At 33.8% G+C, this 14,118-nt stretch overlaps 1 protein-coding gene across 3 annotated transcripts in view; it reads left to right on the top strand.

The window, feature by feature from the left end:
* The window catches only part of LOC145661745 (uncharacterized), a 575,920-nt gene extending 565,529 nt beyond the window's left edge, over positions 1 to 10,391 (top strand). For all 3 annotated transcript variants that reach the window (XM_081727084.1, XM_081727086.1, XM_081727082.1), the window contains one exon: positions 1,009 to 10,391. In XM_081727084.1, the coding sequence (XP_081583210.1) occupies positions 1,009 to 1,367 (359 nt within the window). In that variant the 3' untranslated portion in view covers positions 1,368 to 10,391. The remainder of the gene's footprint in view (positions 1 to 1,008) is intronic.
* Positions 10,392 to 14,118: the final 3,727 nt, after the last annotated feature.

Below are 14,118 nucleotides of genomic sequence, written 5' to 3'. Positions count from 1 at the left end.
TTTCTAAATTATTGGTATTCTTCACTGTCTTTAAAATTGTAAAGAGTGGTGCTGACCGTGGCAAATACTTAAGAAGAAGACTCACTCTTAAGGAGTTACTCAATAATGGGAACTAACTTCGTGGTTATATTTCGTTAATTTTATTGACATCGAGTAATTATTTGTTCAATCAATTTCTAAGCTGGTAAATTTATGATAAAACATTAAAATAAAAGGAATATATAATACAACACACTTTTAACGTCATACTGTTTTAAATGATAAAAAGAATAATTTCAAGTTTACATAATTTTTCTTCATAGTTGTGTGAAAAAAAGTTTGAGTTTTCAAATAGTGTTCTGAATTCAACGAAGGTATGCTATTGTTATTTAAATCCAAAGATTTAAAATTTAATGGTTCGTTTAAAAGTGTACCAAAAAAGTTATAAATCATGGTAATAGTGAAAATAAAAGTTTTAATGACCATTGTTCTGAAAATAATGAAAAATGAACTGTATAATTTTGTTCTCAGTGTATTTATTTCCTAAATTTAAATTGGTTGTGCTTAGCTTTCCGAACCAGAAATTACGACAATATGAAACAATAATTTCTGAAGATATGGCTAATATATTTGAAATTTTATAACTCAAATCAAATGAAAGGCAACAAAACTGTATGTTGGCTTTTGTTAGTATACAGAGAATCATTCTTGAAAGGCAGAGAAATTTTGAAAAATTTACCTCTGTTTTGAAAAATCTTTAAAAGACTTAAGGACGACTTTTTATAGAAACTGAAAGTTTACCAACTGATTTTCACTCGTGAACAATCTTCTTAGCAGTGTACTAAGGCATTCTGAAAGAATATATGTTTTTAAGATTTGTAACTAAGACTCTAGTTCAATAACTGTCTTTGTACTAGTATTTGCTTAGTTTAGTAAAGAGCCATTTTTGTTTCAATACTGTTTACTTTATGAAACATTATAGCATTAGAAATCTTGCTCACACTAATGTGTTTACTTTCTATCTTGCAGGAAATCAAGAAAAGTTCTACTTGTATCTTATTCTGAGTGTTACAGCTGGTCTTCTTGTTGTTCTTGCAATAGTCATTGGACGATTACTAACTCAACGTTACCGTGCAAGACAAGCGTCGAAATTTCATGTGACAGACCCATTACCAAATGGTTTTGGTGATGACATTAGTGAAATAGACGCAGATATTGACCTTACAACACCTGCTCCCCATCCGGCACCACCGCATGTGCCACACACTGCCGAGTCCAGTGTAGAAGTTGTGAGATATACAAATCGGGGTACCATGCGAAGACAAGATAGTGACACAAATCCAAGGAGCTTAAATCGAAGTGGAAATAATCAATACTATTATGGCTGAGGACGGTGCAGCTCCGTGGACATATGTCCCGGAACTAGAACTTACTGTTTCTGAAAATAAGAACCAAGAAAGGCCAAAATAAAAAGTGTGTTTTAATTTTGGGGTAAATAATTACTCCAAGGCTCCACAAAGTCAGGGATGGTGACTGTTATTATTACTCAAATCATAATAATAATAATAAAATTAATAAATTTAATATATGTAAATGATGATATTAATATTATTAATAATAATAATACTTTTTCTACATGCGTAGTGAGGTGAGATACTGATATTTATCTTTCTTAACGTTGTTGACAATTTTTATCACAAATGTGGAGACAATGAAGACGTGTTTATGGAACCTTGTAAGAATACCTGACTGATATTAGGATAATTCTTTCACTGCTAACGCGGGTGACGAAGAAAGCCAGGCATGGAGAAGAACAGTTTCTTTTTCTCTCTTTTGAATACCTCAGGAAGCATATTCTGCGAATGTTATTCCTTTAAGATAGCTATAATCAACTCTATTGGATAATAGCAAGTTACAAATGTCTTCTTATAGTGATAACTAATTTGTTGTCATATTTGTTTGAAATACTTTTTATTTTGTAATCAGAACTGGAAATGATCAAAGGTCCTAGGTCGAAAGAGAAGTTCTATTTCATTCCGTTTTAAATATTGCACGTATTAAATAAAGGTATCATTTTGAACGAGGAAAACGAAACATTTAAATCGTTTGAAAAATAGGAAAATTTTAAGCAATAAACCTTGACTTGAATGAGAGAACTTTAATTGTTGGTTATACTATTGTTTCCAGAAATTCATCGTATTCTTCAAAAATATTTCATTTGAACTATTTTGCCGTATATTTGCCATTCAAACAATCAAGAAATTTCAATTATACACCTGTTTAGGTGAAATTTTAATTTGCCAACTACATAAAAAAGATAAAATTGCATCAAAAATCTCAAAAACAATCTCTGTATACCATGATTTTTAAATTTCAATTTCCAAATTAAAACTAATTTTAAAAAAAAAATCAAAATTATGTAATTCGATATAAATTTACAATCAGTGTTCCAGTGCTTCCAGTAATGAATGACTTTGTGATAGCAGTTTAATTTTTGATCACCATACGAAGTCATGTTCCCATGATCTTGATCTTTCCTGAAAAATATGCTAATTTTAAACATTAATTTTGTGATAAGGGGACATTAACCTACTGAGTCTTGCATTTATAAATGAGACTCGTTCTTTTTCTAAAACAACCCATGTCAGAAAAAACAAGTTTTGAGAGAGAGACAGCTTGACAAGTGCAGATATCTTACAAAATGTGTATCTACGCGTAGCAAACACAATAGTCTTGTTAACTTCATGTCTGACGAAACTTGACATGTGTCCTTTTAGAAAAAAAATCAAATATCTTGAAAACTTTAGATGCGAAAAGAAATACGTATAATATACAAGATGAAACTATTTGCTTTCATTCAAAATAAAGTCTATAATGTATTGGTTTAATAAGTCTTATTTCAGAAGAAAATGTGCTAATGGACAAAATATTAAAAATATATACAGGTACGACGGAATTGTAAGTTATTTTAAATATCAATTTTTACATTTGACCTAAACCTTATTGTGTTTTGAAATATTGTACGTATGGTCTGAAGAGTATATTTAAAATTGTAGAATAAAGAAAAATTCTAACAAAAGATAGAAAATATAAACTAAAAATTTATAGGCTACTTACAAGCTTACAACTTGTACTACTCTGACTTCACTGGTGGGTCGTTGCGTAAAATTTCATATACGTACTTGTACTATGGTTCTTCGCACTAATATTTTTATCTGAACGTAAGATTTACCTTCTTCAGTACAGTTCCTCATGTTTAATCTTAACATTTTTCTGTTTTGCTTACTACCATAGTTTATATCACCTGCATAAGAAAACAATGTCTTCTCAAAAAAATACTTTAACTAGATTTTTACCATATTTAGCTGTCACCAAAATTTTTCTTCTATTCCCAAATTTTGCTAATAATTCCTCATTGTTTTTCCAAGCCACCAGTTTGCTTTCTCCATTTCTTTTCATACGCACATTTAGAACACTTAGCTTTTCTTTCTATTGCTCTGTCATTATGTTTACGATTCGGCTACGTAAGTGCATTAATTCTCAGTAACACATTAAGCTAGTCATTTTTATTACTTTTACTCCTGGATTTTAACGTTCTAAAGACTTATTTTACCATTTCTGCTCTTCCTTTTATTTCCGTCTACATTTCAGAAAACCATTCCTTACTTCCACTCTCTTTTCTCTTACGTTCAAGTTTGGCAGAGTTTCGTTTCTATTAATTATCATTCCTTTATTTTATAACATTTTATAAATAACTTATCTTTATCCCACATTTTCCATTACTCTCCATCAAATTCTCCAACAGACTGTACATTTTCGATGAGATTGAAATACAAATGTAACATCATCTGCAAAGCAAATATACTTAGCTCTTCTATTGTAATGTCATTTTACACTCTAGTTCAATGTTTCTTTTAAATAAATCTCAAGCAATGCTGGTGAAACCGAATCTCTTTCAAGTTGAGTTTTATGAAAATGTTTGTACTTACCTATAAGTAATTGTATCTTTGTTTAGACAATCGTTAAAGTAAGTAAGACTTAAGTAAGTGGACTTAAAAACTTCTCAATCTCGAAATGTAAGTATCGAAGATTCATATGGTATAAATATTTATCTATAAGTTTTAAAGTTAACCATATATATAATAAAACTATAATTGTAGGAACTGTCACGAAATAGTTACTTCAGTTATAGCTCAGCAATAATATTTTTCCTATTTATCTTTTTTATATTGTTATTTAAAAAAGCATAAAGTAGTGGAAGAACTGTTCAATTGATTCTTCAATATATTATTTGACTTGATTACACATTAGAAACTGATTTGAAACTTAGAGAACACATTTTAACTAAAATTATGCTTAGAATATTATAACTTCACAGGCTATTTGAATAACCTAACTTTGCATCCATCTACACTTTTGACATTACTGAACACTTTTAAAGGAAAATTGAATTACCGTTTACTCGCATTTAACTATTTTCTACCGTATCTATGGACATTTGCAGTTCTGATTGAATATTTTATTAGCAGTTAGGAAGCCATGTTTGTATATGTTGAAAGGTTCTAAACAGTCAGTCAGAATTGAATTGTTTCTAGCCTGCTAGACAAATAGAAAATATTTCTTGTTTACGTGCCATATTGCTCTTTAAGTCATAAAATAAACTTAGTTCTTCTATGAAGAAGAAGACTAAAGCAAGAAGAATTCTAGTGTCATAACAAGAAATAATTTTCTAGCATATAATAAGAAAATGCGAAACCATACAATACCAAAATAAAAACTAACAGAACAAACTAACATTGTGAGGAGCTAAGAGATTTGATGTACAAAGTGTGCTTATGATCTAGTCACCAATTGAATTGATGCCTAACATTTTGTTGGGTTATGATACAAAATACTTTTGGTTGAACAGCAGTGACTTTCCTAAGGTGTATGCAAAAGGTATTTATTACTTTGTTTTGTTTGCAAACAGTATGAGAATAAACTGTGTTTCAAAAAACACAGAGTATGTGTTGTCTGAGCTGAATATTTTGTGTGTAAAGCAGGAATTTAAAAGCAATTCTCCTTTTCTTTACAAGGAGAATTATCTATGAAGTGCAATGAAATTTGAAATTTTTCTTTTAGTTACGTACTTTTTTTTAACATATTGTACAAATGTGTAAGTGTAAAATACTTTCAAATGCAATAATTGTGCATAATAATTTGTTGTGTCTTTGGTATATGTACTATGTATATGTATTTATTTATTTATTTTGTGAAATAGACTATTTTTATTCAAAAGAAATTCTATTTTGTAAATGTATAACACTGTACAAAGAGAGGCTTATTGTTTTTATGTCAGAACAGGTTCTTTTCATTGATTTTATAATTTATAAACTACAGTTAACATTGCCAGTTTTGTAATAAATTGTTGTATTGTTTAATTAAACTTTGAGTAATGAAATAAGTTAGCTGGTTCAACTCTTCAAGATCGTATATTCCTTATGATGGGATAAAACTTTAAAAATAAATAACCTAAGGGCAAAAGATAATATGGGAAAATTTAGAATGCACGTTATTGAATATTTTAACATTACTAATTATTTGATCACAAATCAAATAGCGTATGTATACGAATGTTAACAACTTGAAAATAAAGTAAATACTTATGTAATGAGGCTAGGTAAAATTCACAATCATCAAAAAAGAATATATTCTTATATATAAAAAAGAAAAAGTCCAATTCTGGAAGGTAATGTTAAGCAATGGACACTTATCTTTCAAAATCATTTTACCCTTATACGCAAGTTGTATATTTTGACATAGACTTTCAAATAGACACGAAAGAAGCTATAGTTTGGCCGCGATGCTAACGGGTTTTAAAGATACAGAGGCTTTGAAAAAATATGGTTCTTCATATTTTCTTAACATAACTGTACAAATAATTATGTGCTTTCGACCGATTCAAGTAATTCCTTTCCTTCGAAATTTACTAACTTAGGAACGATGTACAGATGAGTGTATTAATTTGTTCCTTGCTGTACTACTTCACTGAGCACATTTAGAATGATGTTCGAAGTGGTGTATTTGTTCCTTATACAGAGTTAATTTAAATACTCCAAACTGAAACCCCACGATTGAAAGTAAAGAACCACATAAACAGAAAACACACCATATTTTCCTTTCCGACCATGTAGGCATTTTCCGACACATATTTGATCATGTAGTTGTAAATATTGTATAAGTGCTTGAGAGGAGTTTGGTATTGGGACAATAAGCTTACAAAATGTAATAAAGGCTCCCAGTTATGAAATTTGCTAACTGATAAATAAGTTACGACTTTTTTTAAAAAAATCAAAGGAATTACATAATTATTTTTATTTATCCATAATGTGTTAACAACTCTTCCAATAAATTCAATGAAGCTTGAAATCAAAATAATAATCTTTGTGTGATTTCAAATTTTCAAGATTATTTTAAAGTAGATTACTTCCATAAATAATCTACTTTACTCATGAGTAGCACTTTTACTCATTAGTTTTCCATTAGCTAATTTTTTACTTTCTTCCGCATACTCACAGTTCGAAAACCTATGGTCGTTTCACGTTGTACAGTTAAAAGCAAAAGAATCCTAGCGTTGGAGAAAGAGTTTACATTAAAAATGTGTTTGTTTGTTCGTACTTAATGTTATGCTGTAAAAAGTTATGACGGAAGTTATGTGGTCAGTTAAAATTTTAGAAAGTTTCTAGCGCAGCTCATTGGAGGCAACTACCGAGAAGCCTCTTTTAATTGATAGCTTAATTAGATTTTGATGGTCTTTTCCAGCACTGTGGTTATATGAGACAAGATATACAAACCTGTCCACCACTTAGTATCTCAATCGGAGATCTTATCTGTGACAATACTTATTAGACATCTTACTATAAAGAGGTATTGGAGAGAAAATTGTAGAAATACTAATTGTGATGTGAAATTGTGGAATATATGGAAGTAGCAAGATAGAAAAAGCTAAAATAAAGATATAATCTACGAGTAAAAAAACAAATGGAAAAGTGGAAGAGCAAAAAATGACGAAAGAATATTACAAACTGCTTTATCCGGAATCACGGTTGATAGGTTCAAAGTATTTGTGTATTCCCTTATCTACCTGAGAGAAGAAGTTTGGATGCAGAATTTTTAAGACACAAAATCCGGTTCTAGATGAAGTTGTAATAATTTGGGTATTCGGATGAATCATCACATATAAAGCATACAAGGGACGTCTGAAGTTTTTATACAATATGCTATATTCATTAAAAACTACTTCCTCCTATACTGAAGCGTATGTATACACAAATGAAAAAAATTAATATTTTATTTACTAAGAACACGAATATTTCGCGGTTTCCAAACTTATTCTTGACACTTCGAATATCATTCATTGCAACACAGTCAACACTAACTCAGATAGAGATAGATATTTCTTTTATATATATATATATATGTAAATTTTCTAAGATTACTTTTTATTATAAAAATCAGTGAAAATAGTAATGACGGTTTATGAACAACAACTTATTATTAAGTTCAAGGAAAATCCGGTGTTCATTACTTTATTGTTCGAGTAAATTTGGTACGAAATTTCAAATCTATATACAGCGCATCTATATTATATTTGTTAGTTAATCAAAAGAAAAATCTATTAAATCAAAATATTGTCGATGTACATGTATTTAGTTGTACTGAGTCTTTCTGCTTTCTTCTTTCTACTGACTCATAAGGGGAATAAACCCATTTAATATATACAGGTATATTTTAACTTCTAGTATTGGAATTTGGAATAATTTTTCACTCGTAACCCAAGAAAGTGGAAAAAAGGAAACTCTTGGTGTATAGATTTTTCTTTCTTCCTTTCTTTCTTTCTTTCCTTGCATATGCTTCAACTTCGTTACATTCTGTGGGCAGCGGCGGCTTTAGCGAGTAGGCCGAGTAGGCACGGGCCTACCCAGAAATTTTGAAAAAAATATATCTTTGAAAACGCTGAAAGATACAATAAAAACATATATTTTCCACAATTTATATTAATGGTAGATAATTATTTAACGAATAGCATCAACTACTACTGTAAAAGTAATTTCCTACTGTCATTAATTAGTCAAAATGTGTATATGTATCCATAAGCGAGGGAGCGGGCCTACCCAAAATTAAAACCCTGTGTGTGGGTTCTTGTTGCTTCTTGGTTATTCCTTACATGAGTCATATAACGTTAAAATTAGAACTAAGAAGCATTTCTTGGGATGTCCAACTTCAGTTTTCAAGAATATATTAGTTAAACTCATAAATGTATTTATTTATTTATCCATTAACTTATGTAATCCCTCTGTTTTAAAATCAAGTTGGCACAATAAGCCCACAATAAAGCCCACAGTGTGTAAAGAAGACGAAAAGCATCTCCAGAAAGAAATTTAGGAGAGAGAGAAACATGCATTAGGAGCTCCTATGGGTAGGATTTCAAAATGTAGAATAAGTCATTCTCATGAGTGAACCCCATTTTTGTATTGTTATATGCAGGAAATACTTTCGAAAAAAAAATCTGAAAGAATAGACCATTTTCAGAGTAATTTTGTGTTTCCTAGGTATAATTTACCGTAACGCAATTCGTTAAAAAGTATTGAGAGATGCTTTTCTCTTTACAAGGCCACTACTTTTGAGCAGGGCATCCTTGTTGTTGTCTTGTAGGTAAATAAACTGTTGCAGTACAACCCCCAAAACTGTCATTAATCTGAAAATTGAACTATATTTATTAATGTCACTAACAATTTACATTGGTATCTAAGTTTGGGGAAAATTAATACATTAATGTGTTGTTCTTAAGAATAAAACACTCAGATTATACATGCCACAAAACGTCCTGCAAGGATCAGAAAATTAATAGATAGATTTCAAATTTTTATACCGTATTTTATGGACTATAAAACGCACTTTATTTCTTCGAAAAATTGCCTCCAAAATTCAGGTCTATCTTATACTCCAAATTAATATAAAAATGTTCAGTGTTTGATTTAAAATTCCCGCTAGTCTTAAAAATGGCCATATATTCGATCCCGTGGGAAATCTATATCTGGCAACATTGGATTCAACTGGCAGCAACAGTGCACCGATATGACGAACATGAGTTGCAGGCATTCGCAAGCTTGCTAACACTGTCTCCCTCCCGCCCCGCCATCACAAACCCAAAACCACAGACTAGAATATACAGACCGTAAACTGCGAAAAACTGGAAAATGGCGAACCGTAGTGGCTGTAACATGCGACGACGGAACTAAACGGCGTGACAAACATCTTGGCATTTGAAGGCGGGGCTCCAAGTTCCCTTTAAATGCTGCTAGTAAATGAGAGGCCAGCGGTATTGCCACATTTATTTTGTACACATCTACGTCTATTCTCTGTCACCTGATCGCGCTGTAGTTTGTCTGCTTAACCATAGCCACACCCCTTTACCACTTGGCAACGTCGCGCCAGAGCTTGTGTTTTATTCGTTCAGCCGAAATGCCAAGATGTTTGTCACAGGCATTCGTCTGGTTTTGCAATCTAATAAAAAAAATGTGAAAATGTTACGGTATTTAAAAAATAAAAAATGTTCAAAAATTAAGGCGCGTCTTTAGTCCGTAGCGTCTTATAATCCGTAAAATACGGTATATAGGAATATTAGATGGATGACTGAATTGTATAATGAAAGTTAGTCACTCTAATATTTTAAATTGAAATGATACTTTCTCTATTGACTCAGTTTAATATTATTTAACAGAAAAGCATAAAAGTATTGAATCTGGAATAATAATAATAATAAAAAAAGACAATAATAAATCTTGAAGTAAAAAAAGTACGAATCTCATATTTTAAATTCTATGATAGAAAATATTCTCGTTTGACACTATCTATTTATTTCCTTATCTATGTACTGTGTATTATTGTTACACCAATGTTCTGTTATAATGGCTTTGTTATGTTGTTAAAAAAAAGGTACAGTTTTTGTATCCTAAACTTTCTTTTAATCATTTACTTTCCAATACCAAAGACACATTTAATATTATAAGTAGTCATTATGTGAATCGTTATATAGTTAATTTTCTTCTTTCTGAGGCAAAAGACATGATGAAGGTGTGAACATCCTCCAAAATTCAATAACAGTGTAAACAATTTTTGGAGAGGTGCAAGAGTCTGTTATACGTGAACAATATTTGGTATTTGTTTTTATGAGATTATAGTATATTGCTGAAGACAAAATGTATACTGTATAAAAATTAGATTTTTTACTATTTTTATACAACCTTCTGTACAGACTTCTGCCAACACCCATAATTTATCAGTGTGAATAACACCTAAATATAGGTAAGTTTGTTAAAAAAAAAAATAGTATGCTTTAAACCAATAAAAGAAGTTGACTTTTCAGAAAATTTGTGTTTCCTTTAATCCATTAATTTATGGTAAAGAAATTTTCAACGAACTTAAAAAGTTCGTTACTGAATTTTCTATGTCTGTGTGTCTATTCGTCTGTCTGTTATTCGCGATTTTTTTAAACTTTGAACCCTGCATTCGATAGAGCATCAAAAACTATCTGAGAAAGTGATTACATTTTTTGCATCACTCTTACCGTTCCCGAGATATTGGCCAGAAAATGGCCGATTTCTAGAGATTTAAGGAGAAATAACTGGGGAATCGAAAGTCATAGAGAGATTATATTGGTGTTGATCAATATCTAAAAGAATAGTAAATATTTTGGTACCAAATAGTAACCGTTGGCCACTGTCCAAATGGCCATTGGTCACCAATTAATATTGGTACCAAGATGTTTACCATTATCTTAGGTATTGATTAACACCAATATCATCTCTCTATGGCTTACTGTTCCCGTGATATTGGCCAAAAAATAGTTCCGGTTTCGGTAGATTTAAGGAGCCACATTTCGGGAATCGTAAGTCACAGAGAGATCATATTGGTGTTGATCAATATCTAAGAGAATGGTGAACATTTTGGTACCAATAGTAACCGGTGGCCATTGATAAACTTGCTACTGGCCAACTGGCCACCGTTCCCCTGATATTGGCCAAACATTTTCGAATTTTGGGAGATTTAAGGAGCTATATCTCGGGAACAGTAAGTCATGGAGAGATGATGATATGTGAATTTTTGCGAGAAATACAAGAAGGTGACTTTCCCGTCTTTTTAAGTTCGTTCTGACAATGCTCGTGGAGCATTCTCAACTGGTTATTTTTGAATACACTATAACTTTTTACAACTAGATGTGTGTCTCTGATAAAAGTAAGTGTGTCATCGTTAAAAAATAATAATAGATATAATCTGTTATTTTTAATGAGTTTTACCCAAACTCCTTTACATTTACCCTGTCCGTTTGTCCGTCGAAGAAAGAATAAATCTTAAGAACTACTCGAACGATCATCACTAAATTTGGTGAAAATATAGGGGATCAAAAGTTAGAGGTTTTTGGGAGCCGTTACTCAAACCGGAAGTGTTAGAAATTAACTATTTCTGGTTTTAACGTTAATCGCTATAGAGCAAAAATGGTGACACATAGAGAGTTGCTGTTTTCTGTAATAGATTAAGCGTCCCAATGATGCATTACATCTCCATCCTCGACTCTCTACTAAAATCAGAAGTGGTACAAATCCACTACAACTTCCGGCTTTAATATTGATTTATATAGAGCATAACAGATAGCGAGAACCGGTTTTTATAATCGATTTAGCGTTCTAAGAATAGGTACAGCCCGCAGCAAAAAACCTGCAACGCAAGCATGTAAGTTTATTGTGAAACGACGAAGTCTTTTGCTCCAAAATAAGTGTGCAGGGGAGGACGCCGAGGTTTCTCCTGGCGTGATTCGTGCCACTTAGATGTTATGTTGATTGCCTGCGCTGTTAGGAGTAGTTTCACAATAAACTTACATGCTCATGTTGCAGGTTTTTTGCTGCGGACTTTACCATTTCTTATCTTAACCCTGTATTCAAACTAGAAGTAACAAAAATCAACCACTTCTGGTTTCAACGTTGATCGCCTTAGAATAAAAACCGTAATAAATAACGAGAAGTCATTTTCTATAATCAACTAGGCGTTCCAAAAATATATTTAATCTCCATTCTAATCTCGCTACTGAAACCGGAAGTGGCAAACGAACCACTTCCGATTTTAGCGTTGATCGTTACAGATACTGGCGTCTCTGGCATGTACATTTTGGGGGGGACATAAAAAAGCTTACTTTCCTGGACCCCCTGAGAACTCCGAACTCTGTTATAATCGTTTCACAGCCTGAATATTATATTCCAAATACGGTCGTTAGTAAATAAATTAAATTAGAATAAAATATGGAATATTTTGTACTTCAAAATATTGGGGGGACGCGTCCCCCTCGTTCCCCCGCCAGAGACGCCCATGGTTACAGAATGTAAATGATAACAAATAGCGAGAAGTGATTCTCTGTAATCCATTAAGCGTCCCAAGAATATATATCACCCCCTCTCTAATCTCTCTATTAAAACCGGAAGTGGAAGCAAATCAACAACTTCCGGTTTCAACAACGATAGCAGATAGTGAGAAGCGGTTTGGAATCGATTTAGCGTTCTCAGAATTCCTTTTACTTCTTAACCTGTCTTTTTAACACTTCTTTTGAGAAATAGAATTCCTGTCACTCTTTAAGACGTTTGCATGGGCTCGAGCCGAGCCCGCGGGCTTAAGACCGACCCGGCCCGGTGGCCGGGCTCGGGCCTAGAAAGCATATATCACTTTGGGCCCGGGACGGGCTCGGGCCGTAAATTTTTAAATATACAACCATATTTCTCGAGCCTTTTCGGGCCTAACTTCGTAAATATACTGTACAACGATATACACATGGTGATCAGAAAAATGGAAACACCTGAACGAAATTGCAACTTACCAGATTAATATGGTGTCGGGCCACCTTTCGCCTTCATAACAGCCTTGATGCGACGTGGGATGGAGGCATAGAGATCGTGAATGGTAGCAAGTGGAATTTTACACCATTCCTCGTGCAGGGCATCGGCCAGTTCTGTGAGAGAGGATGAAGGTGGAAATCGTCGCCGGAGTCGTGTTTCCAAGCCGGACCACAGATGTTCAATTATGTTGAGATCTGGGGATTGGACCAGGCAGGGGAGGTGTTGAACTTCATCCCGATGTTCCTCAAACCACGCTGCAACAACGCCAGCTGTGTGAATGGGTGCATTATCATCCTGGAAGATGGCGTCATTGTCCGGGAACAACATCCGGACCATAGGTCTCCTAAAATTGCGACATAATCGTTGGCAGTGATTCGTCTGCTAAGTGTGACCACAGGACCTAATGAAAACCATAATATGGCGGCCCACATCATCACCGAGCCGCCGCCATGTTTCACAGTTGGGCGGAGACATTGCAAATCATAAGCTTCTTTGGGCGTTCTCCACACATAAACACGGCCCGTGGTTGGGAATAGGGTGAAAGATGACTCATCCGACCATATCACACGTTTCCAGTTCTCAACGGTCCAAGTTGCATGGTCGCGGCACCATTTGCGGCGTGCGAAAGCGTTATGGTCCCTGATGAGCGGGTTGGCCCGTGCAACACGACCCCGTAAGTTCATGTCATGTAATTCGCGGCGGACTGTGATTGTCGAAACAGGGTGGGGGAGGTGCTGATTGAGTTCCTCCGTCACTTGCTCCGCAGTGGCACGACGGTTCTGCGTGACAATGCGCTTTAATACCCGGCGTGACCTGTCACTCATGATTTTCTTCCGCCCACTGTTCCGCTTCCCCGATGTGGTTTTTCCGTGTGTTGTGTAGGCCGTCATCACCTTCGACACTGTCCTACGCGACACACCTAACACAGCAGCCACTGCCGTCACACTCACTCCACATAATTGCGCACCAACAATTTGCCCTCTTTGAAAATCTGAGAGATCTCCCATTTTAGACTACCTCCGTCTGCTGCAGCCACTGGACACTGCTGTTCCACTGCGCCTGACGTAGTATGGAGACCGACCTAACACACCACCACCAGCGGTCCGGCGCTGCGGGAGCCACGACACCACTGCCAACCCATACATCTGACGTTTTGCCAACTACAGGTGTTTCCATTTTTCTGATCACCATCTGTATATTGCATTATTCTTTCTGG

The sequence above is a fragment of the Thermobia domestica genome, chromosome 1, assembly GCF_964235325.1.
Source record: "Thermobia domestica chromosome 1, izTheDome1.hap1.1, whole genome shotgun sequence".
Taxonomy (NCBI): domain Eukaryota; kingdom Metazoa; phylum Arthropoda; class Insecta; order Zygentoma; family Lepismatidae; genus Thermobia; species Thermobia domestica.
Note: the sequence above shows the minus strand (reverse complement) of the source record. Positions and strands in the feature narration are given on the sequence as shown.